The sequence below is a fragment of the Hemicordylus capensis genome, chromosome 4, assembly GCF_027244095.1.
Source record: "Hemicordylus capensis ecotype Gifberg chromosome 4, rHemCap1.1.pri, whole genome shotgun sequence".
Lineage (NCBI taxonomy): Eukaryota > Metazoa > Chordata > Lepidosauria > Squamata > Cordylidae > Hemicordylus > Hemicordylus capensis.
This window is the reverse complement of record NC_069660.1, coordinates 1,593,070-1,614,295: the sequence shown is the minus strand read 5'-3', so window position 1 is coordinate 1,614,295 and position 21,226 is coordinate 1,593,070. Positions and strand designations below refer to the sequence as shown.

Sequence of the window (21,226 nt, the reverse complement as noted above, 5' to 3'; positions counted from 1 at the left end):
CCGGTTCGGTTCGGATCGGAACCAGGGGGTGGTTCGGACAGAACCAAAACCGAACCACCCCCTCCTGGTTCGGATCCGAACCAAACCAGGCGAACTGGTTTTGTGCACATCCCTAACCACTAGGTAGTTTTTTTAAGCATGCAGTGAACTCACAACTGGAAAGCCCCTTGTTCCCTGCTTGGCTGGACTCTGATCTGTCCATACCAGCTCACAACCCTGCATCCTGATGGTTTGAATAATCAATAGTGGAACACCACTTTGAGAAATGCTATGAGGCTCAGGGGTATAGCTATGATTGAGTGGATGGGTTCAAAGCACCTGGGGCACCCAATTTGGGAGACCCCCCCAGCTCCACCCCTCCCTATTTCCTTCATTATCTCTCTCACTCTGAGGGGCAACTGGGGAGAGGTGAGAACACAAGCCCCATTGTCCCTTGCTACACCCCGATGAGGCCACAATAGCTCCCTGAATCTCCTGTCCCCTCTGGAAGATTTGGTGGGACGGGGCACTTTCCAGATTACATGCTACAACAGTGTCACTACCTGTCAGTTAAGTGTGCTTTCATACTGCCTGTGTTTCAATATCACAGTCCCTGTGCTGTCAGTAAGATCCTGTTCACATTTCCAATGCCTTCTTTCCAGTTTTATGTTTTCATTACAGTACTACACATTTTTCATTGTAGGATGTTTTGCCTAAGCTACAAAAGACTGCTCCCCCTACTGGTGGCTTTGCGCAACACTCTATTTACAGTTTCACTACAACCCTGCCAAGCCAAGGCAAACTACCACAGCTGTAGCGTATAATCTGGAAAGTGCCTCGGCCTTCCGAGCATGAGGAGTCTTTGGGGGACTCAGTCCAGTACACAAGAACAATATGCTGCAACATGTAGGCAATCAAGAATTTTTATTGCAGTGTGGGAAAGGGGCCGTGTTGACTGAGTGCTGGATTGGGTCCATGCGGTGTGAAGAGAGATGGATGCAGCCGATTACCATTTTAAGTAGGACAAGGGGTTAAAGCCACAGGAAGCTGGATCAAACCTGTATTGCTGGGGCTGCAGACTCTGCATCGCTCTCATGGGTTTTCTGTGAAAGGAAAGGAAGGGGGTTCACACAAGTGCAGAGCCAGCTGAGCAGGGGCTTGTGTCCAGCCACGCGTGGCAGCCCCCTCCACATATGCCTCTGCGTGTGAAATCAACTATGGGGTACAGGGTTCTGTTGTTTCTGACGTATTCTGAGTGTGGATTCTATGATAGCAAATTAGAGTGGATTCATGGTGTGTCATTGAAAATCTCATTAGCTATCATAGAATCCACACTCAGAATACCTCTGAAACCACATAACCTTGTACCCCATGGGTTAGAAACCCATGGGGGTGGTTGGCACCCTATGTTCACTACACTACCACTCGCTCTGGGCCACCCCAGCACTCCCCAAGTGCAGTTATGGGGCTGCTGACAGCTCCATGTATACCCTATGAGGAAAAACCTTAAAGACGTGTAAATTTTAACAATTCCCCCAAAATCAGCCCTCTGCCCAAATCCTCTGAAAAGATTCAGGTAGCTGCCTTGACCCTACCTGGCACTACCACCAATCCCACACTGCTCTAGGGCACCCCTCTGCCTCCTGCGTGAAGCTATACATTTCCTGACACCTCAATGCTTCACTATGGGGAAAAACCTTAAAGAGGCATAAACTTCAACAATTCCCAAAAATCAGCCCTATGCCCAATCACTCTGAAATTGGGGAGGTATCCTCCACCCATTAGGCACTACCACCCCACCCCACTCTTTTTGACCAGATCCCACGCTATGCCCCGATCTGCCTCAAAGACACTAAAATTTCAAAAATTCCCCAAAAATCAGCCCTTTGCCCAATTTCCCTGAAATTAGGGTGGTAGCCTCCAACCATTGGGCACTACCACAGCACCACACTATTTTGCCCCTGGGACGCATTTTTATTACCTGAATCAATTCAGATTGGGATTTGGATTTAATCCGAATCCGAACCGAATTGGGGGTGATTCGGGTAGCCCAGATTCAGGCACCGAACAGAACGGGGGTGATTCGGTTCGGGTCCCAAACCGAATCACTGAAAACCCAAATTACACACCCCTAATTTTGAGAACAAAATGTTTTGTACCCAAAATGTTTCGCACATCCCTACTTGGAACCTTCTGCTCTTCCCAGAGCAGCTCCATCCCCTAGAGGAAATATCTTACAGTGCTCACACATCAAGTCTCCCATTCAAATGCAACAGGGTGGACCCTGCTTAGCTAAGGGGAACAGTCAGGTTTGCTACCACAAGATCAGCTCCCCTCTCCTCCCAGGCCTCGGATTCCCAGCCCTGTGATGGACTGACCCAGGCAGCAGTTTCTGGTCTCAAGTTCTGCCCAATACTGAAGCAAACAGCCAGGACCACAAAAGGTATCCCTGTATAAGGCAGGCCCTTTCCCCCCTTGGCAGTTATGCATTGCCCAGCCCCATCCCAAAGCCAGCTGGGGACAGGAACAGTGCAGACTCAGACCCTTCCCAGCACTGCAGTGGCCTGCAGGAGGCAATAGAAGCCCTAAAGGGAGCAGGCCAGGTCTCTGGGGCCTGGAGCCTTGAAGGAGGCTCTGAGACACACCGACCCCCTCCCTCTGAGGGACCACACTTGTCCAGCAGCCAGGCAAGGCCCATGCCTTGTGCATGACTCCATGGAGAAACCTCAGCATGATGGCTCACCTTCACCTCCTCTTTGGCAGATCTCCTGGCACTCCTCAAGAGTGGAAAACCTGTTTCCATTTCCCTGGCAGCCTCTGTAGATAAAATACTCACAATACCCCGTGGTTTGGTTGTAGAAGAAGCGGGGCAGATATGCAGCACATCGACCAACTTTTTTCGGTTCGTAACAGCGTGCTGGGGAGCAAAGAGTCAGACAGGCTCATCGTCAAAGGCTCGGACCATCAGCCCTCCCATTTCCGAATCTGCTGCATCAGCCTAAAAGCTCCCTGGAAACATCAGCCCACTGGGAAAGGCACATCCAGGGTTGCTAGCAATGGGGTGGGATTGGGCAGTAAATTTGCCGGTGGAATCATGGTGCTCTATACCTTTCATGTAGGATTCAATTCTAGGGAGCATTAGAAAGGGGATTGAAAATAAAACCTCTAATATTATAATGCCCTTATACAAAACTATGGTGCGACCACACTTGGAGTACTGTGTAAAAAGGACATTGTAGAACTGGGAAAGGTGCAGAAGAGGGCAACCAAGATGATCAGGGGCCTAGAGCACCTTCCTTATGAGGCAAGCCTACACCACCTGGGGTTTTTTAGTTTAGAAAAAAGATGACTGCGGGGAGACCTGATAGAGGTCTATAAAATCATGCATGGGTTGGAGAAATTGGAGAGAGAGAAATTCTTTTCCCTCTCACACAACACTAGAACCAGGGGTCACTCCATGAAATTGATTGCCAGGAGGTCTAGGACCAACAAACGGAAGTACTTTTTCACACAACACGTGATCCACTTGTGGAACTCTCTGCCACAGGACGTGGTGACAGCCAACAACCTGGATGGCTTTAAGAGGAGTTTGGATAACTTAATGGAGGAGAGGTCCATCAATGGCTACTAGTCGGAGGGCTGTGGGCCACCTCCAGTCTCAAAGGCTAGTTGGCTCTGAGCACCAGTTGCAGGGGAGTTACAGCAGGAGAGAGGGCATGCCCTCAACTCCTGCCTGTGGCTTGCAGGAGCATCTGGTGGGCCACTGTAAGAAACAGGATGCTGGACTAGACGGGCCTTGGGCCTGATCCAGCAGGGCTCTTCTTATGTTCTTATGTTATGTTCTTATGACCACATTGAACATTTGGCTAGAGGTGCTTGACAATAATTGTAAACTGCCCTGTTTAATTGTAAACCACCCTGAGCCATTTCGGAAGGGCAGCATAAAAATCAAATAAAAAAAATAAATAAAATAAAATAAAATAAAATAAAATAAAATAAAATAAAATAAAATGCTGGAGAAGAGGATTCCATCTCCCCCAGGGTGTGAGACTGGGGTTCTTGCCTCTTTTCTTCTGCCCTCCCTGGTTGCCATCTGCCTCCCCCCAGGACTGCTTGCAGAGAGTCTTTGCAGGACTGGGGCTGTAAGGGTGACTTGGCAGTTTTTCCTGGTTCCACCTCCTGAGCCTATTGTTCAGCTTATATAGGAAGCCTGCCAGTGGCGGCAGGGGCGACACCAAAGGGGGTTGCCCCTTTGGGGGAGCCACTTCGGGGGAGAAACGAGGGCGAGGGCTGGTCACTCTGTCCAACCATCTGTATAGAGGGAGGCATTCAATAGTGGGGCTTCTGTTCAATCAGTTTTAAGCTGTGCTGAGGTTGGGTTGAAGTTGTAATGTGTGTGGGTTTGTCTGGAGATGGGGAGCCAGGGAGTGCCTTCGTTGAAGGTGGGGCGGCAATTCCTGTGGTGGTGGGGAATAGAAGAAGAAACGCTGGCAGGTCAGCAGGCTGTTCCAGGGGAAGGGTGGTCAGAAATCTGATAGCTGTCCCCCTTTCCGGCTGTCCTGCCAGCTCTTTGAACTTGGGGAGCACTGCCAACATCCCACATAACCTTACCTTGCTCCTCTGCAATGCCAGATTGGTCCAAAATAAATCAGAACTCATCCATGATTTGATCATGGATGAAGGGGCCGACCTGATGTGTATTACTGAGATTTGGTTGGGGGAGGCTAGTGGTCCAGTTTGGTCCCAGCTTCTCCCACCAGGATATTCTGTAGAGGAGCAGGCGAGGGGACGTGGTTGGGGAGGTGGAGTGGCTGTGGTCTCTAAGGATAATATCTTCCTTACCAGGGTCCCTGTTAGGGTATCGGACCATATCGAATGTGTGTACTTGAGTTTGGGTACCAGGGATAGATTGGGACTTCTGTTGGTGTACCGATCGCCCCGCTGCCCAACGGATTCCCTTACAGAGCTCACGGACTTGGTCGCGGAACTTGCGTTGGAGTCTCCCAGACTTTTGGTGCTGGGGGACTTCAATGTTCATTTTGGGACCAATTGTCTGGGGCAGCTCAGGAGTTCATAGCGGCCATGACGACTATGGGCCTATCCCAAGCGGTCTCTGGATCAACACATATTGCAGGTCACACGCTTGATTTGGTCTTTTATTCTGATCAGGGTGGTGTTCCATGGGTGGGGACTCCTGCGATCTCCCCGTTGTCATGGACGCACCACCATCTGGTTAAGGTTGGACTTACAACCAATTTCAACCTCCGCAGGGGCGAGGGGCCTATTAGAATGGTCCGCCCGAAGAGGTTACTGGATCCGGTAGGATTCCAAGAAGCCTTGAAGGGATTTAATGTTGGCTCTGCTGGTGATCTTGTTGATGCCCTGGTTGAGAACTGGAACAACTTGCTCACCAGGGCAGTAGACACGATTGCTCCTAAGCGTCCCCTCCGACCTGCTTCAAAATTGGCCCCTTGGTATACGGAAGATCTACGGGGGCTGAAGTGGCAAGGTAGGCGACTGGAGCGCAAGTGGAGAAAAACTCAACTCGAATCCGACAGATTACGACATGGAGCACATTTAAAGATCTATGCTCAGGCGATACGTGCGGCAAAGAAGCAGTTCTTTTCTGCCCGTATTGCCTCTGCGAGTTCACATCCGGCTGAGTTGTTCAGGGTTGTCAGGGGACTAGTATCTGCTCCCTCTCCCTTGAACCAGAATTTGGAGGCACCAGATACCCGCTGTGGTGTGTTTAATGAATTTTTCGCAGACAAAATCTCTCGGATTCGGGCCGATCTAGATGGAGACTCCACAATTAATTTGATGTCTGAACTGGAGGTGTCCGACAACTCCTCTTATACGATTCGGCTGGATCAATTTCAGTTTGTGACTCCTGATGTGGACAAGCTGCTTGGAGCGGTGAGGCCTACCACTTGTCCTCTTGATCCTTGTCCAACATGGCTTGTTCGATCTAGCAGGGGTACTGTTGTAAGCAGCCTGGTAGAAATCATAAATGCTTCTCTGAGGGAGGGCAGGATGCCTCCTTGTCTTAAGGAGGCAATTATTAGACCTCTTCTAAAGAAGCCTGCGTTAGATCCCTCAGAGTTGAGCAATTGTAGGCCGGTTTCCAAGCTCCTGTGGCTGGGCAAGGTAATTGAGAGGGTGGTGGCCTCTCAGCTCCAGGCGGTCTTGGAGGAAACTGATTATCTAGACCCATTTCAAACTGGTTTTCGGGTGGGCTATGGGGTGGAGACTGCCTTGGTCGGCCTGATGGATGATCTCCAATTGGCAATGGACAGAGGAAGTGTGACTCTGTTGGTCCTCTTGGATCTCTTGGCGGCTTTCGATACTATCGACCATAGTATCCTTCTGGAGCGTCTGAGGGGTTTGGGGGTGGGAGGCACTGTTTTACAGTGGTTCCGCTCCTACCTCTCAGACAGATTCCAGATGGTGTCGATTGGAGATTGTTGCTCTTCAAAATCTGAGCTTAAGTATGGTGTCCCTCAAGGCTCCATACTTTCTCCAATGCTTTTTAACATCTACATGAAACCGCTGGGAGAGATCATCAGGGGATTTGGAGCTGGGTGTTACCAGTATGCTGAAGACACCCAGATCTACTTCTCCATGTCAACTTCTTCAGGAGTTGGCATACCCTCCCTAAATGCCTGCCTGGAAGCAGTAATGGGCTGGAAGAGGGAGAATGAACTGAAGCTGAATCCAGATAAGACGGAGGTACTTATTGTGTGGGGTCGGAACTCTAGAGACGATTTTGATCTGCCTGTTCTAGACGGGGTCAAACTTCCCCAAAAGGAACAGGTTCGCAGTCTGGGAGTACTTCTGGATCAAAGTCTCTCCTTGGTTTCTCAGATTGAGGCTGTGGCCAGGGATGCCTTCTATCAGCTTCGGCTGATATGCCAGCTGCTCCTGTTTCTCGAGATCAGTGACCTCAAACCAGTGGTACATTTGTTGGTAACCTCCAGACTGGACTTCTGGAATGCGCTCTACGTGGGGCTGCCCTTGTACGTATTCCAGAAATTTCAGTTGGTCCAGAATGCGGCAGCCAGGTTGGTCTCTGGGTCATCTCGGAGAGACCACATTACTCCTTTGTTGATGGAGCTACACTGGCTGCCACTAGGTTTCCGGGCAAAATACAAAGTGCTAGTTATAACTTATAAAGCCCTAAACGGCTTAGGCCCCGGGTATCTAAGAGAGCGTCTTCTTCGCTATGAGCCCCACCGGGCGCTGAGGTCACTTGAGGAGGTACGTCTCCAGTTGCCACCAACTCGTTTGGTGGCTACACAGAGACAGGCCTTCTCGGCTGCTGCCCTGAGATTGTGGAATGCGCTCCCTGCTGAGATACGATCCTCTCCATCTCTGGCAATTTTCAGAAAACACCTGAAAACACATCTCTTCAGCCAGGCTTTCTCAGCTTTTTAAAACTTGTTTTTAAATTGTTCTGATTGTTTAATTGTTGTTTTATGATGATTTTAATTTTTAATCATTGTTTTATTTTATAATTTTTGTTTTAATTATTAATTGATTTTAATGGTGTTTCAGTGTAAACCGCCCTGAGCCTTTTGGAAGGGCGGTATAAAAGTTTTAATAATAAATAATAAATAAAATAAATAGAGATGTGCATGGATCGATGTTTTCCATTTGATTTGCAACCTAATTAAATCAGCCTCTATTTGATTTCAGTCTGAATCTGGCCAGCTTGCACAGGAGCGATTTGTTTTGTCCACAAATCTCCTGAAACAGATAGATTCAGGTACAAATCATTCTGTATCCAAAGCCAGCTGGGGACAGGACCAGTGCAGACTCAGGCCCTTCCCAGCACTGCAGTGGCCTGCAGGAGGCAATAGAAGCCCTTGAAGGAGCAGGCCAGGCCTCCGGGGCCTGGAGCCTTGAAGGAGGCTCTGAGACTCACCGCCCCCCTCCCTCTGAGGGCCCACACTTGTCCAGCGGCCAGGCATGGCTGACACCTCGTGCTTGACTCCATGGGGAAACCTCTGCATGATGGCTCACCTCCGCCTCCTTTTCGGCAGATCTCCTGGCACTCCTCAAGAGTGGAAAACCTGTTTCCATTTCCCTGGCAGCCTCTGTAGATAAAATACTCACAATGCCCCATGGTTTGGTTGTAGAAGAAGCGGGGCAGAAACGCAGCACATCGACCAACTTTTTTCGGTTCGTAACAGCGTGCTGGGGAGCAAAGAGTCAGACAGGCTCATCGTCAAAGGCTCGGACCATCAGCCCTCCCATTTCCCAATCTGCTGCATCAGCCTAAAAGCTCCCTGGAAACATCAGTCAACTGGGAAAGGCACATCCAGGGTTGCTAGCATTGAGATGGGATTGGGCTGTAAATGTGCCGAAGGAATCATGGTGCTCTATACCTTTCATGTAGGGCCACTTCGAACATTTAGCCAGAGGTGCTTGACAATAGAGATGTGCATGAATCGATTTTTTCATTCTGATTTGCAACCTAATCAAATCAGCCCCATTTTGTTTCCAGTCCGAATCTGGCCAGCTAGCACAGGGGAGATTTGTTTTGTCCACAAATCTCCCGAAACAGGTAGATTCGGGTACAAATCATTTTGTATCCAAATCGATTCGCACAGACAGCAGGCACAGGCAGTGATTTCCTCAGAGGCAGGAAGGGGGTGAAAAACATTACCTTCTCTTTTTCTCAAACAGAAAAGCAGGAACTAAAAGCAGAGAATCCACAGCAGGCAGCAGACAAGGCAAAGCAAAGCTCCTCTGGCGTGCTCTCTCTCTCTCTCTCTCCTCCCAAGAGGCAGAAAGGGAGAAAGGTGTCTGCCTGCCTCCTTAAGTCCATTGGAAAATCTCTCCTTTGAACTCCCCCACCCTTGTACATTCTTTGACTCTTCCCCTAGCCAATGTCGGGTCAGTCGCCCCTGGCAGCACAAGATTTGAATGGAAATGAGCCAAGCTGGAACCAAGCGGGAATTGCCAGCCAGTCATTGCACACTGTCAGTCACCAATCTGAAGCTTGAGAGGGCGGGAGTATTCTTTGAAAAATTCCTGACACAAAAAGGAGTCGGCAAGAGAGATGGCCACAAAATGGAGATCGGAATTTACGGATTTTTCAGGTCCAAAAGCTGGGTGGTTTATTTTGGACCCGAATCTGGCCAGCTAGCACAGGGGCGATTTCTTTTGTCCACAAACCAGCCCAAACAGGTAGATTCGGGTCCAAATCCTTTTGTACCCGAATTGATCTGCACACCCCTACGTAACACGTTCTGAAAGGTAGGGTTGAGGAATGCAATGCAGGTGGAAAGGCTGGTGGGCAGGAGAAGCCAGCACCATTCTTCCCGTCTCCCTTTCTCCATTGTGCATTTGACAATCCAAGAGGTTAAGAGATGCTGAGTGGAGGAAACCATGATAGGGATGACTTCCTTCCTAAATTGGGGGCATTGGGTGGCCAAGCTGAGGCTCTCTAGCTGCCACCGTACTACCACTCCCATCATCCCCAGCTGCAATAAGTTACAGCTGGGGATGATGGGAGTTGTAGCCCTGCGGCAGCTGGAGAGCCTGAGTTTGGCCAGCACTCCTGTTGTAGCAGGCTCTGGAACGAGGGACAGGCCGATCGACAGCCTTTATGTGGGAGGGGATGAGGAGAGGCTGCCGGGCTCCTGGAAGGGAGGGGAATGTGCCTTTGACAGGAGCCATAACGAGGCAGCTGCCGAGGAGCAGCTGTGCTCTGAGCTGGAGGGGGGTGGAGGTGGGGATGGTGTCTGCCAGTAGGGTTAATCTAAGGGTCAGGGTAACATGGGAATACCGTATATCAGATACCTCCCAAAACGTATCCAAGCTGAACATTAAAAGTCACCAATGCTGTTCTCATGAGCAGCACTGCCCTGCTGGGTAGCCCAGATTTTCTACTCGGGCTGAAACTGAGGGCACGAGCATGCCCCCTTACCAGGCCAGCCAATCGTGTGGCAGCACAGACTGCCTGCAGCCCCATTCAGCATTCTGAGCTCCCACAGTGGCCGTGGGATGGAGCGCCCCAGCCTCTAGAATGCCTTCAGTGCACCATGCCCGCAGTGCCTTTCTGGAGGCCGGGAGCCATTGCATCAATTAGCATGTTTGATCTCTGTCATGAGCAATTTCCATAGTATGCAACTGATGGCTCCTGGATTTGGGGAACAGGAATATGGCAACCCTGCTCAGCGACCTCTCTCTCCATCACAGGGGGCGCCGCCGGGCTCCAGCAGAGCCAAGACAGAGGACCTGCACTCCCCACTGACCAAATGGAGGGCAGGGAGAAGGGAAGCCAGGTGGGACCTGACCGCCCGCTCTCGTCTCGCCAGCAAAGGGCAGGCGTGGAAGACGTAGTGGGCACCTGCTGCTACTGCCATGAGAGAGGAAGGCTCTCTTACCTTGGAGAGCATCCCTAGGGTCCGTGGAGACGGCGAGGATCCCCACCAGCAGGAGGAAGTGGAGGAGGAGGAGGAGGAGGAGGCCCCCAGACTGCATGATGAAGCAGGCTTGGCAGTGCTGCGCCCACTCCGGCTGCCTCCCTATATCCTCCTAGCAGAACAGATGCAACAGGGTGGGGAACTTGCCCAAGGAGGCAGGGAGGGAGGATGGGGCAAGACTGTGCTCTCTGTGCGAAGCGTTTGCAAGAAGCCCTCCCAATGGCTGCAGAGCTGAGGCTGCTCTTTCTCCCAGCCCCAGAGAATGGATATTAGCAGCCAGGCAGCCTCCTGCTCCTCCCCCTGCCCGCCTCAACTGGCAGCAAGCATTAGGGCAAGCAGTGCCGCTGTCACTTTTCCAAAACTCTGCCCGGTTTTTCTGTCATGTGCAGTTATACCTAAATCGCAGCCAGGATATGGCAAAGAAGCACCCACGCACTGCTAGCTCTTGCAGTCAAAACGTCACCACATTACCTGTGAGCCCTGTGGGGACAGGCAACCCTTTCCTCAAATGTTTTCCTATGTAAACCACTTTGAGCACTTTTAAAAGTACGATGTGCACAACTACTAACTATGATGCAGGAGCAGGTTGTTTTAACACCTGGGGGTGGCACCACAGCTACCTCTGCTTCTGGGAGGTCTGTTTGTGCCTCTTTCTCCCACCCCAGCAGGCTGGCCATTCAATAGGTAGAGAAGCTCCAGACTTAACATTTGATGGTTAACACATAAGAACACAAGAACAGCCCTGCTGGATGAAGCCCAAAGAGGCCCTTCTAGTCCAGCATCCTGTTTCGCACAGTAGCCCACCAGATGCCGCTGGAAGCCTACCCGTAGCAGTTGAGGGCATGCCCTCTCTTGTGGTGTTACTCTCCTGCAACTGGTATTCAGAGGCATCCTGCCTTGGAGGCTCGGGGTAGCCTATAGCCTTCCGACTAGTAACTGTTGATAGACCTCTCCTCCATGAAGTTATCCAAACCCCTCTTAAAGCCATCCAGGTTGTTGACTGTCACCACATCTTGTGGCAGAGAATTCCACAAGTTGATTATTATTATTTAATTTTATTTCTTACTTTTTACATTTTATATCCCACTCTTCCTCCAAGGAGCCCAAAGCAGTGTACTACATACTTAGGTTTCTCCTGACAACAACCCTATGAAGTAGGTTGGGCTGAGAGAGAAGTGACTGGCCCAGAGTCACCCAGCAAGTACCATGGCTGAATGGGGATTTGAACTCAGGTCTCCCTGGTCTTAGTCCAGCACTCTAACCACTACACCATGCTGGCTCTTGTAAAGTGTGCCATCAAGTCGATTTTGACTCCTTCTGCCCACAGAGCCCTGTGATTGTCTTTGGTAGAATACAGGAGGGGTTTACCATTGCCTCCTCCCACGAAGTAGGAGATGATGCCTTTCAGCATATTCCTATATTGCTGTGGCTCAATACAGTCTGGGAAACATACCAGCAGGGATTCGAACCGGCATGCTTCTGCTTCTTAGTCAAGCATTACCCCGTTGCGTTGTGTGAAAAAAAATACCTCTGTATTTTTGTCCAAGAGGACAGTCTTGGATCCACTGAGATCCTTTTTCAAGGAAACCGCCAGCCAACTGAGAGCTCAGTGTCCAAGCATGAGAAAGACAGGCCACGGGGACACCCCAGACAGCTCATGAGAGGGACCATCAGAGTGGAGAGGAAAGAGGCAAATTGCCTGGACAAATCTGCCATGATGCCAGCTGGCAAAACATCCCCTTCTCCACCTGAAACCTCCCTCATGAGAGAGTCAGGCCATGGGTGCTCTGGATAGAGTGAGGACGGTTTCTGGCTGGCGGCCCTGGGGACTGCTATCCCGAGGAGCACATTCCTAGCAGATTTCTAGTCTTGGGGACCATGGGCAAGCTGCCACAATACCGTGCCCCCTTCCTGACATCATGTCCATCTGCACAGATGTACCATTTCTAGTGACCTGGAGTGGCAATACCCCACTCCAGCATTGTCTGGCGAGCAGGTGGGCTCCCCTCTCCTGTCCATCCTTGTGCCTGCAGATCTGCATAAGTCGATAGGGTGAACCAAGAGCCAAGCGTCCTGAATGGGCAGAAAGCATTATGGAGGTGTCCATCCCTCCACCAACACAACGCACATGCCAGCGATAGGGGAAAGGGGGCATCGAGATGTCCTCTGGGTGCTTGCAGGTCCACACTGGGAGGGCTGTGGGGAAGCTTTGGGGGGAATCTGTTCTATTTTTCCAAATAAAGAGTGGGAAAGTGGGACCCAGTCACTTCCTGGAGAGGTGGGGTCACAGTCCCCCATTACTCATGAACAAGGCCACACCTACTTGGAGGCTGGCAAAATATGATGAAGATTGTGTAACTTTCCACATGGAATACCCTTGCTCATGAGATCCCCAGTCCATGGGTGCTCCAGGTAGAGTTGTCTTGGGAAGCAGTGGGTGGTAGGGAAGTGCACTATACCACCTGGCCCAGTCACTCAGGGTCAGGGAAGAGGCCTGGAAAGGGCCGAAGATGCCCAAGTCGAGCAAATTTTAAAGGAAGGAAGGCCAGCGGGGGAAGGGAAACCTACACAGACCCCTCCGCCAACTTGGAGAAGACCCCAGAGGCAGTAAGTTTGTAAATTTTTTTAAGGCTAATTGAACCCCCAAACTGGGGTGGGTGGGTTTCGGTTCATGGTCGTGCCGAACCAAGGAGAGGGGGTTTCGGCCCGATCCCAAATCTTCAAACCGAACCAGCTCAATATTGAACCGGTTTGGTTTCAAGCCTGTTTGCACACCCCTAATGGGTGAGGGTATCCCAAAGACTGCTTTCCTGCTCCCGGGAATGGCAGCTGGGTTTCCTGGGAAACCAGCCCCCCCCACCTGGCTATTCGCACTTTTACACAGGTGCACCATTGTGAGCGGCCTCTGCAATTGACCCTGGTGTCCCGGGGCACCAGGAACAGAGGAGAGTGGCCTCTCCGGCAATTCCCTGCACCCGCTCATCTGCATATGCACACCGGAGGACCAGAACCGGGAACTGTGAAACTTGGGTGGATGTGCTGTCCCGTTAGCACAGTCAGGCTATGGAAGATGGGGTGTGGGGATGTCCTCTGGGGTGCCTGCAATGCTGAGGAAGGAATTGGTGAGAGGGGAGTTATATATATATTTTTCTATTTTTCTTTCCTTCTTTCATATGAATTTTTGTTGAGAAGTAAACCAAGAGACAGACAAGTCACCATAAAGACAATATAAAACCAATCGTTTTTCTTAATAAAAGACCTTCATTTTTCTAATTAATAAAGTAAAGAAAAAGTGTCTAGAGCAGGACAAAGCAAAAGAAATTCAGACTCTTAGAAAGTTATAAGATCTAATCAACTTCTTGTAAATAACATATCGAAAACACTATAAATCAAATCCAGAAAATGGGAACAGAGTTTGACCATGATGGATATTTATTTATTTATTTCACTTGTACACCACCGCAAACTTTTGTCTCTGGGCAGTTTACCATAGTATACAACAAGTTAAAATATATACAAAAACTTAAATCAATTTAACAAAAACTTGTTATTGTATTATAATTTATAAAGGGTATAAAGGATATTATAATTTATAAAGGGTTCCCAGACAGACATGAATGATTCAGTAGATATACCATGTACATAAGCCGAGACTTTTGAAACTGAAGCGTAATCCTACACTTTCAAAAACCAATCATTTAAGGAGGGGATTTCTAAAATACGTCCGTTAGAAGCATATATAATCCTAGCCACTGTAATCGTATATAAACACAATTCGTTAAATTTGGCCGGAATATAAGCCTTTATCATACTTAAAAGAAAAATTTCTGGGAGAAAGGGAATCTTAACCTTCTAAAATTTGTTCAATTTTCATACAGTAAGGGAAATAAGTATTTGATCCCCTGCTGATTTTGTCCATTTGCCCTCTGACACAGAAATGACCAGGCTATAATTGGAACGGTAAGTTTATTGTAGCTGTGAGAGACAGAATAACAACAAACAAACCCTCAAAAGCCCAGTGCCCAAAAGTCAGCGATGGATTTGCATTGTAGTGAGGGAAATAAGTATTCGATCCACTATCAACCAGCAAGATTTCAGGCTCCCAGGTGTCTTTTCACTATATGCAGGTAACGAACTGAGATGAGGAACACCCTCTGTAAGGGAGTGCTCTTAATCCCAGCTTGTTACAGTACCTGTATAAAAGACACCTGTCCATAGAAGCAAGCAATCACTCAGCTTCCAAACTCACCACCATGCACAAGTAGGGATGTGCATAAAACCGGTTCTCCCGGTTCGGTTCAGATCCGAACCGGGTCCGAACCGGACCAGGGTGGTTCGGTTTTGGTTTTGCCGAACCACCCCCCGGTTCGGTTCGGATCTCAAAAAATAGCTGGTTTGAAAGGGGACCTTGTGTTCTACGTGCCACCCAAATTTCAAGTCGATTGGACCTTCCTCTGATTTTTGGCGATTTTTTAAAGTTTTAGTGACTTTGGGGCAGTTCGGGGGCATAGCATGGGATCTGGGCAAAAGGAGTGGGGTGGGGTGGTAGTGCCTAATGGGTGCAGGCTACCACCCCAATTTCAGGGGGATTGGGCAAAGGGCTAATTTTTGGTAAATTTCTGAATATTTCATGTCTTTGGGGCAGATTGGGGCATATTGGGGCAGAAAGTGGGGGCTGGGGCAGAATAGTGGGGTGTGGTGGTAGTGCCTAATGGGTGGAGGCTACCACCCCAATTTCAGGGGGTTTGGACAAAGGGGTGATTTTTTGAGAATTTTTGAAGTTTTAGTGACTTTGGGGCAGTTTGGGGGCAGAAAGTGGATCTGCCCCAAAATAGTGGGGTGGGGTGGTAGTGCCTAATGGGTGGAGGCTACCACCCCAATTTCAGGGGGATTGGGCAGAGGGCTGATTATTTGAGAATTTTTGAAGTTTGGGTGTCTTTGGGGCAGATTGGGGGCAGAAAGTGGATCTGCCCCAAAGGAGTGGGGTGGGCTGGTAGATAGTGCCTAATGGGTGGAGGCTACCACCCATCCCCAATTTAAGAGTGATTGGGCAGAGGGGTGAATTATGGTGAATAGAAAAGGTGTGAATTCTCATTCTATCATAGCAAATGAGATATTTTTCAATTAAACAACTCTCATGACCCCACTTTCACTTTTTCACACTTTCCTTTACTATGAATAATATGAGGAAGTAATCAATTTAGCACACTTCACCTTATGAAGACAAACCTCATACAAATAAATTCACCATAATTCACCCCTCTGCCCAATCACTCTTAAATTGGGGATGGGTGGTAGCCTCCACCCATTAGGCACTATCTACCAGCCCACCCCACTCCTTTGGGGCAGATCCACTTTCTGCCCCCAATCTGCCCCAAAGACACCCAAACTTCAAAAATTCTCAAAAAATCAGCCCTCTGCCCAATCCCCCTGAAATTGGGGTGGTAGCCTCCACCCATTAGGCACTACCACCCCACCCCACTATTTTGGGGCAGATCCACTTTCTGCCCCCAAACTGCCCCAAAGTCACTAAAACTTCAAAAATTCTCAAAAAATCACCCCTTTGTCCAAACCCCCTGAAATTGGGGTGGTAGCCTCCACCCATTAGGCACTACCATCACACCCCACTATTCTGCCCCAGGCCCCACTTTCTGCCCCAATATGCCCCAATCTGCCCCAAAGATATGAAATTTTCAGAAATTTACCAAAAATCAGCCCTTTGCCCAATCCCCCTGAAATTGGGGTGGTAGCCTGCACCCATTAGGCACTACCACCCCACCCCACTCCTTTTGCCCAGATCCCATGCTATGCCCCCGAACTTCCCCAAAGTCACTAAAACTTTAAAAATTCACCAAAAATCAGGATTTTGCCCAATCCCCCTGAAATTGGGGTGGTAGACTCTACCCATTGGGCACTACCACCCCACCCCAAATTTTTGCCCCTGGGCCCCTTTTTACCCCCCCGAATCGATTCGGATTCGGATTCGGATTAAATCCGAATCCGAACCAAATCAAGGGTGATTCGGGTGACCCAGATTCGGGCACAAAACAGAACAGGGGTGATTCGGTTCGGGTCCGAGCCAAATCACCCGAAATCCCAAATTGCACACCCCTACTAAGCACACACACAGAGAAGAAGCAGGAGGCGGAGTGTGGATTCTATGATAGCATATTAGAGTGGATTGATGGTGTCTCATTGAAAATCTCATTTGCTATCATAGAATCCACACTCAATACCTCAGAAACAAGAGAACCCTGTACCCATGGGGGTGCCCCTACCAGAGATCCCTGTACCCCATGGGTTAGAAACCCATGGGGGTGGTTGGCACCCTATGTGCACTACACCACCACTTGCTCTGGGCCACCCCAGCACCCCCATGTGCACTTATAGGGCTGCTGAAAGCTCCATTATAACTTATTATGAGGAAAAACCTTAAAGACGCGTAAACTTCAAAAATCACTTAAAAATCACCTCTTTGCCCAATTCCTTTCAAATAATTCTGATAGCTTCCTTGTCCACCCTAGGAACTACCACCCACCACACTGCACTCTACGACACCCCTTTCCCCCCGACGTGAAGCTATACATTTGCTGCAATCCTAATTATTCTCTATGAGGAATTCAAAAACACTTAACAATTCACCAGTAATCAGAGGAGTGTCCAATTGCCTTGAGATTTTTTGGGTGGTAGGCACCCATGCCTGTCTACCACCCACCCTGCTTTTGTGCTCCTAGGTCCTCCACAACAGGGGATATGGACTGGTTCGGGTCCCATTATACTCAATGAGAAAAATAATTAAAAATATTTCAAATATTCATAAAAAATCATAGGGGTGTCTGATTGCTTCAGGGTTTGCATGGTTGTTGGCACCCATGAGTGCTCCACAATAAGAAATAATGGCCTGGTTCGGGTCCCATTATATCCTATGAGAGAAAAATAAAAATATTTTTCAAAAATTCATAAAAAATCGTACGAGTGTCCGATTGCTTTGGGGTTTGGGTGACAGGTACCCCTGGGTGCCAGCTACCATATGACCAATTTTCAGCTTTCCGAACCGATCCGAAACGGTCCGAACCGGTTCGAAACGAACCACCCCCAGTTCGGTTCGGTTCGATCCGAACCTCCGAACCGGAACCGGTTCGGACCCGAACCGGTTCGGATCCGAACCGGTTCGCACATCCCTATGCACAAGACCAAAGAGCTATCGAAGGATGTCAGGGACAAGGTTGTAGACCTGCACAAGGCTGGACTGGGCTACAAGACTATCGCCAAGCAGCTTGGTGAGAAGGTGACTACAATTGGCACGATAACTCGCAAATGGAAGAAACACAAAATAACTGTCAATCTCCCTCAGTCTGGGGCTCCATGCAAGATCTCAACCTCGTGGAGTTGCAATGATCATGAGAACGGTGACAAAGCAGCCCAGAACTACACGGGGGAAACTTGTCAATGATCTCAGGGCAGCTAGAACCATAGTCACCAAGAAAACAATTGGTAACACACTACGCCGTGAAGGACTGAAATCTTGCAGTGCCCGCAAGGTCCCCCTGCTCAAGGCAGCACATGTACAGGCCCGTCTGCAGTTTGCCAATGCACATCTGAATGATCCAGAGGAGAACTGGGCAAAAGTGTTGTGGTCAGATGAGACCAAAATAGAGCTCTTTGGCATAACTCAACTCGCCGTGTGTGGAGGAGGAGGAGGAATGCTGCCTATGAGACCAAGAACACCATCCACACTGTCAAACATGGAGGTGGACACATTATGCTTTGGGGGTGTTTTTCTGCTAAGGGGACAGGACACCTTCACTGCATCGAAGGGACGATGGACGGGACCATGTACCGTCAGATCTTGGGTGAGCACCTCCTTCCCTCAGCCAGGGCAATGAGAATGGGTCGTGGATGGGTATTCCAGCATGACAATGACCCAAAACACACAGCCAAGGCAACAAAGGAGTGGCTCAAGAAGAAGCACATGAAGGTCCTGGAGTGGCCCAGCCAGTCTCCAGACCTTAATCCCATAGAAATTCTGTGGAGGGAGCTGAAGGTTCGGGTTGCCAAACATCATCCTCGAAACCTTTCTGACTTGTAGAGGATCTGCAAAGAGGAGTGAGACAACATCCCTCCTGGGTTGTATGCAAACCTGGTGGCCAACTACAAGAAACATCTGACCTCTGTGATTGCCAACAAGGGTTTTGCCACCAAGTACTAAGACATCTTTTGTGAAGGGACTGAATACTTATTTCTCTCACTACAATGCAAATCCATCGCTGACTATTGGGCACTGGGCTTTTGAGAGTTTGTTTGTTGTTGTTCTGTCTCTCACAGCTACAATAAACCTACCATTCCAATTATAGCCTGGTCATTTCTGTGTCAGAGGGCAAACGGACAAAATCAGCAGGGGATCAAATACTTATTTCCCTCACTGTATGAATTTGTTTCCAGAACTGTTGAGCTTTACCACAACTCCACGGATAGTATGTTGTTGTATCTCCAAATCTTTCCTCAAACCAGAAATCCATAAGTAATTATGCAATCCTCTAGTAAGACCTAATTCCTCCATTCGAGAAAACTTCCATAAGGGGAACAAATCCAATTTGAGATCCAAGTCAAACTGCTGGTGTGATAATAGAGCTTTAAGTTATGGACTCCAAGACCACCTCCCCCTTTGGAATCTTGCATCACCTTAAATAGAATCCTGGGTTGTTGTTTTTTAATAATTCCAGATGAATGAATTGAGCTGACTCTGCCATTTATTCAATATCTTGTTGTCTATCTTTATTGGGATCATGTGAAAAAGAAAGTTCATCTTAGGTAATATGTTCATTTTTACTGCAGAGATTCTTCCAAGCCAAGATCGAGTCAGCCTCTTCCATCTATCCAGATCAGCCCTAATTGATTTCCAAATTGGGGCATAGTTATTCTTAAACAAATCTTTATTGCTCCTCGACAGATTAATCCCCAAATATTTTATTGGCTTCTTCATTACTTGTACTCCTTTACTCTTGTACTACTTGTACATTGTTACTCTTAAAACTTCAGAGAAGTATTCTGTTCCTTCTTCAGGAAGATTCCATGTCATAATCTGAGTTTTATCTCTATTAATCTTAGAGCCAGAAACTGAACCATACTGATGTAACTGTTTCAGTAATGTATCCAGGGAGTGTCTGACTTGTGTAACAGTAAGCAATGCATCGTCAGCATATAGTTTTAGGTAATGTTCACAGTCACCTATTTTGATACCTTGAATCCACTGACCTTGTCTAATTTTAGCTGCCAAAGGTTCAAGAGCAAGTATAAACAGCAACGGAGAAAGCGGACATCCTTGTCTAGTACCTTTATTGATGATACATTTTGAAGACAAGGACCCATTGACAATAATTTTTGCCAATTGCTGTTGATATATACTGCGAATTCAGGAGGAAAAAAAAGAGGACCACAGTTCATTTTTTCCAACACTGAAAAGAGGAAAGGCCATTCCAAATTGTCAATGGCTTTTTCAGCATCTAGGATTATCATAGCTGCTTTTGTAGGTGTCATGGTTACTTTATGAATTGCGTTCAATACATATCTATTTTTCAACGAGGATAGTCATTGGCCCCACTGGTTGCTTGGCCAACTCAGCTTGTGAGCTCGCAGTCCACAGGTGGGGATAGTGCCTTTGTGGGCTGAGGCATATTCCCAGACTGGCCCTCTCCTGAGATTGTCAGCCCACTGGGCCGCATGCTCCTTGCAGTGGCTTTGGGATGTCTCTGGCCAGAGTGCTCTGGCACAACACCCCCTCGTGACATCTGCTCTGGTCATGGTGGGACAGGACCACCCCCCACCCAGCATCCATTGCTCTTCTTCATCTGCATATCCCATTCTGGCAAATGTGGGTTCTCCCCTCTCATCACACAAAGAAAGTGGGATGCATTCCCTCCTGGGCTCCCACTCCTCCTGTGAATCAGAGTTTGAGTGGTGCATTCGAGGTTCAGGGCCACGGCGGGGGGCGGGGCGATGCCATGGCTGGCAGAAGCGAAGCTGGCATTGCTGGGCATTTAAATGGCTTTCGATGCACTTTTCCTGCCAAGGGTGTGTGGGGCGCTCTGAAAATGCCTGACCTTGCAAGGCACATCGCACTGGGGATGGTGTCCAATAGTGGCTGATGCAGTGATGCTTTGCCCACAGTCTGGTTGCGAAGCATGCTGGGATCGAGCTGGGAGGCAGAGCGGCAGGTGGGGGCTCCCCTCTCCCTCTGCTCCACTTAGACTAATGGAGGCTAGTTGTATGTCTGTGGTGCAAATTGGAGTTTAGAATTCTGACTCTAGATAATGCTAAATGCAATCACTGTTATGCTAAATACAGTTAGTTTGTACACAGAACCATCCAGGGGCAGATTAAGCTGCCGTATGCGGCCAAAGGTTTGCTGCTCCAGAGGGAAGGGAGGAAGGAGGGGGGAGTTCAAATCAATTTTTTCATGTTTAAAACTGCTGACGTCCAGGACCGTGGCAGTGAGAGCTCCCTCGCACCCGCTTGCACATGCACAGAAACAGGGGCGTAGCAAGGTTGGAGTGGGCCCAGAGATGAGATTTTAAAATGCCCCCCCCCCACACTCAAAGACCAGGGCCTCCACACTCTCCAGGTCCCCAAGGATTTAAGTCTGATATTTCAAAATAAGTATGCTGCCTGGAAATACATTTCACTGAATACACACACGCACACTTCACAATATATAGTGATATACATTGAGTACTATACACATGTGCTACTTTTAATACCTAGAACACACTAGAAACACTAATGATTAAAATGGCCCCCTTGCTGCAGATTAGCAA

The 21,226-nt window shown here is 48.8% G+C and overlaps 1 protein-coding gene across 1 annotated transcript; it reads right to left on the bottom strand.

Annotated features, from left to right (window-relative positions):
• Positions 1-1,014: 1,014 nt before the first annotated feature.
• On the bottom strand, positions 1,015-9,323 carry LOC128322232 (BPTI/Kunitz domain-containing protein-like). Its single transcript, XM_053243134.1, has 4 exons — positions 9,224-9,323; positions 8,002-8,175; positions 2,723-2,896; positions 1,015-1,082 (listed from the first exon to the last, which is right to left on the bottom strand). Exons 1-4 carry the CDS (start codon positions 9,321-9,323, stop codon positions 1,072-1,074), a joined length of 459 nt encoding a protein of 152 aa, XP_053099109.1. The 3' UTR covers positions 1,015-1,071.
• Positions 9,324-21,226: the final 11,903 nt, after the last annotated feature.

Excerpts from the sequence above, each read along its gene's own strand:
- LOC128322232 (XM_053243134.1), bottom strand. The coding sequence starts at position 9,323 with ATGGAGAAAGGGAGACGGGAAGAATGGTGCTGGCTTCTCCTGCCCACC. Across the intron at positions 8,176-9,223 it reads TACCTTTCAGAACGTGTTAC|CACGCTGTTACGAACCGAAA; the intron begins GTAGGGGTGTGC and ends TTTGCTCCCCAG. Across the intron at positions 2,897-8,001 it reads CTGCCGAAAAGGAGGCGGAG|CACGCTGTTACGAACCGAAA; the intron begins GTGAGCCATCAT and ends TTTGCTCCCCAG.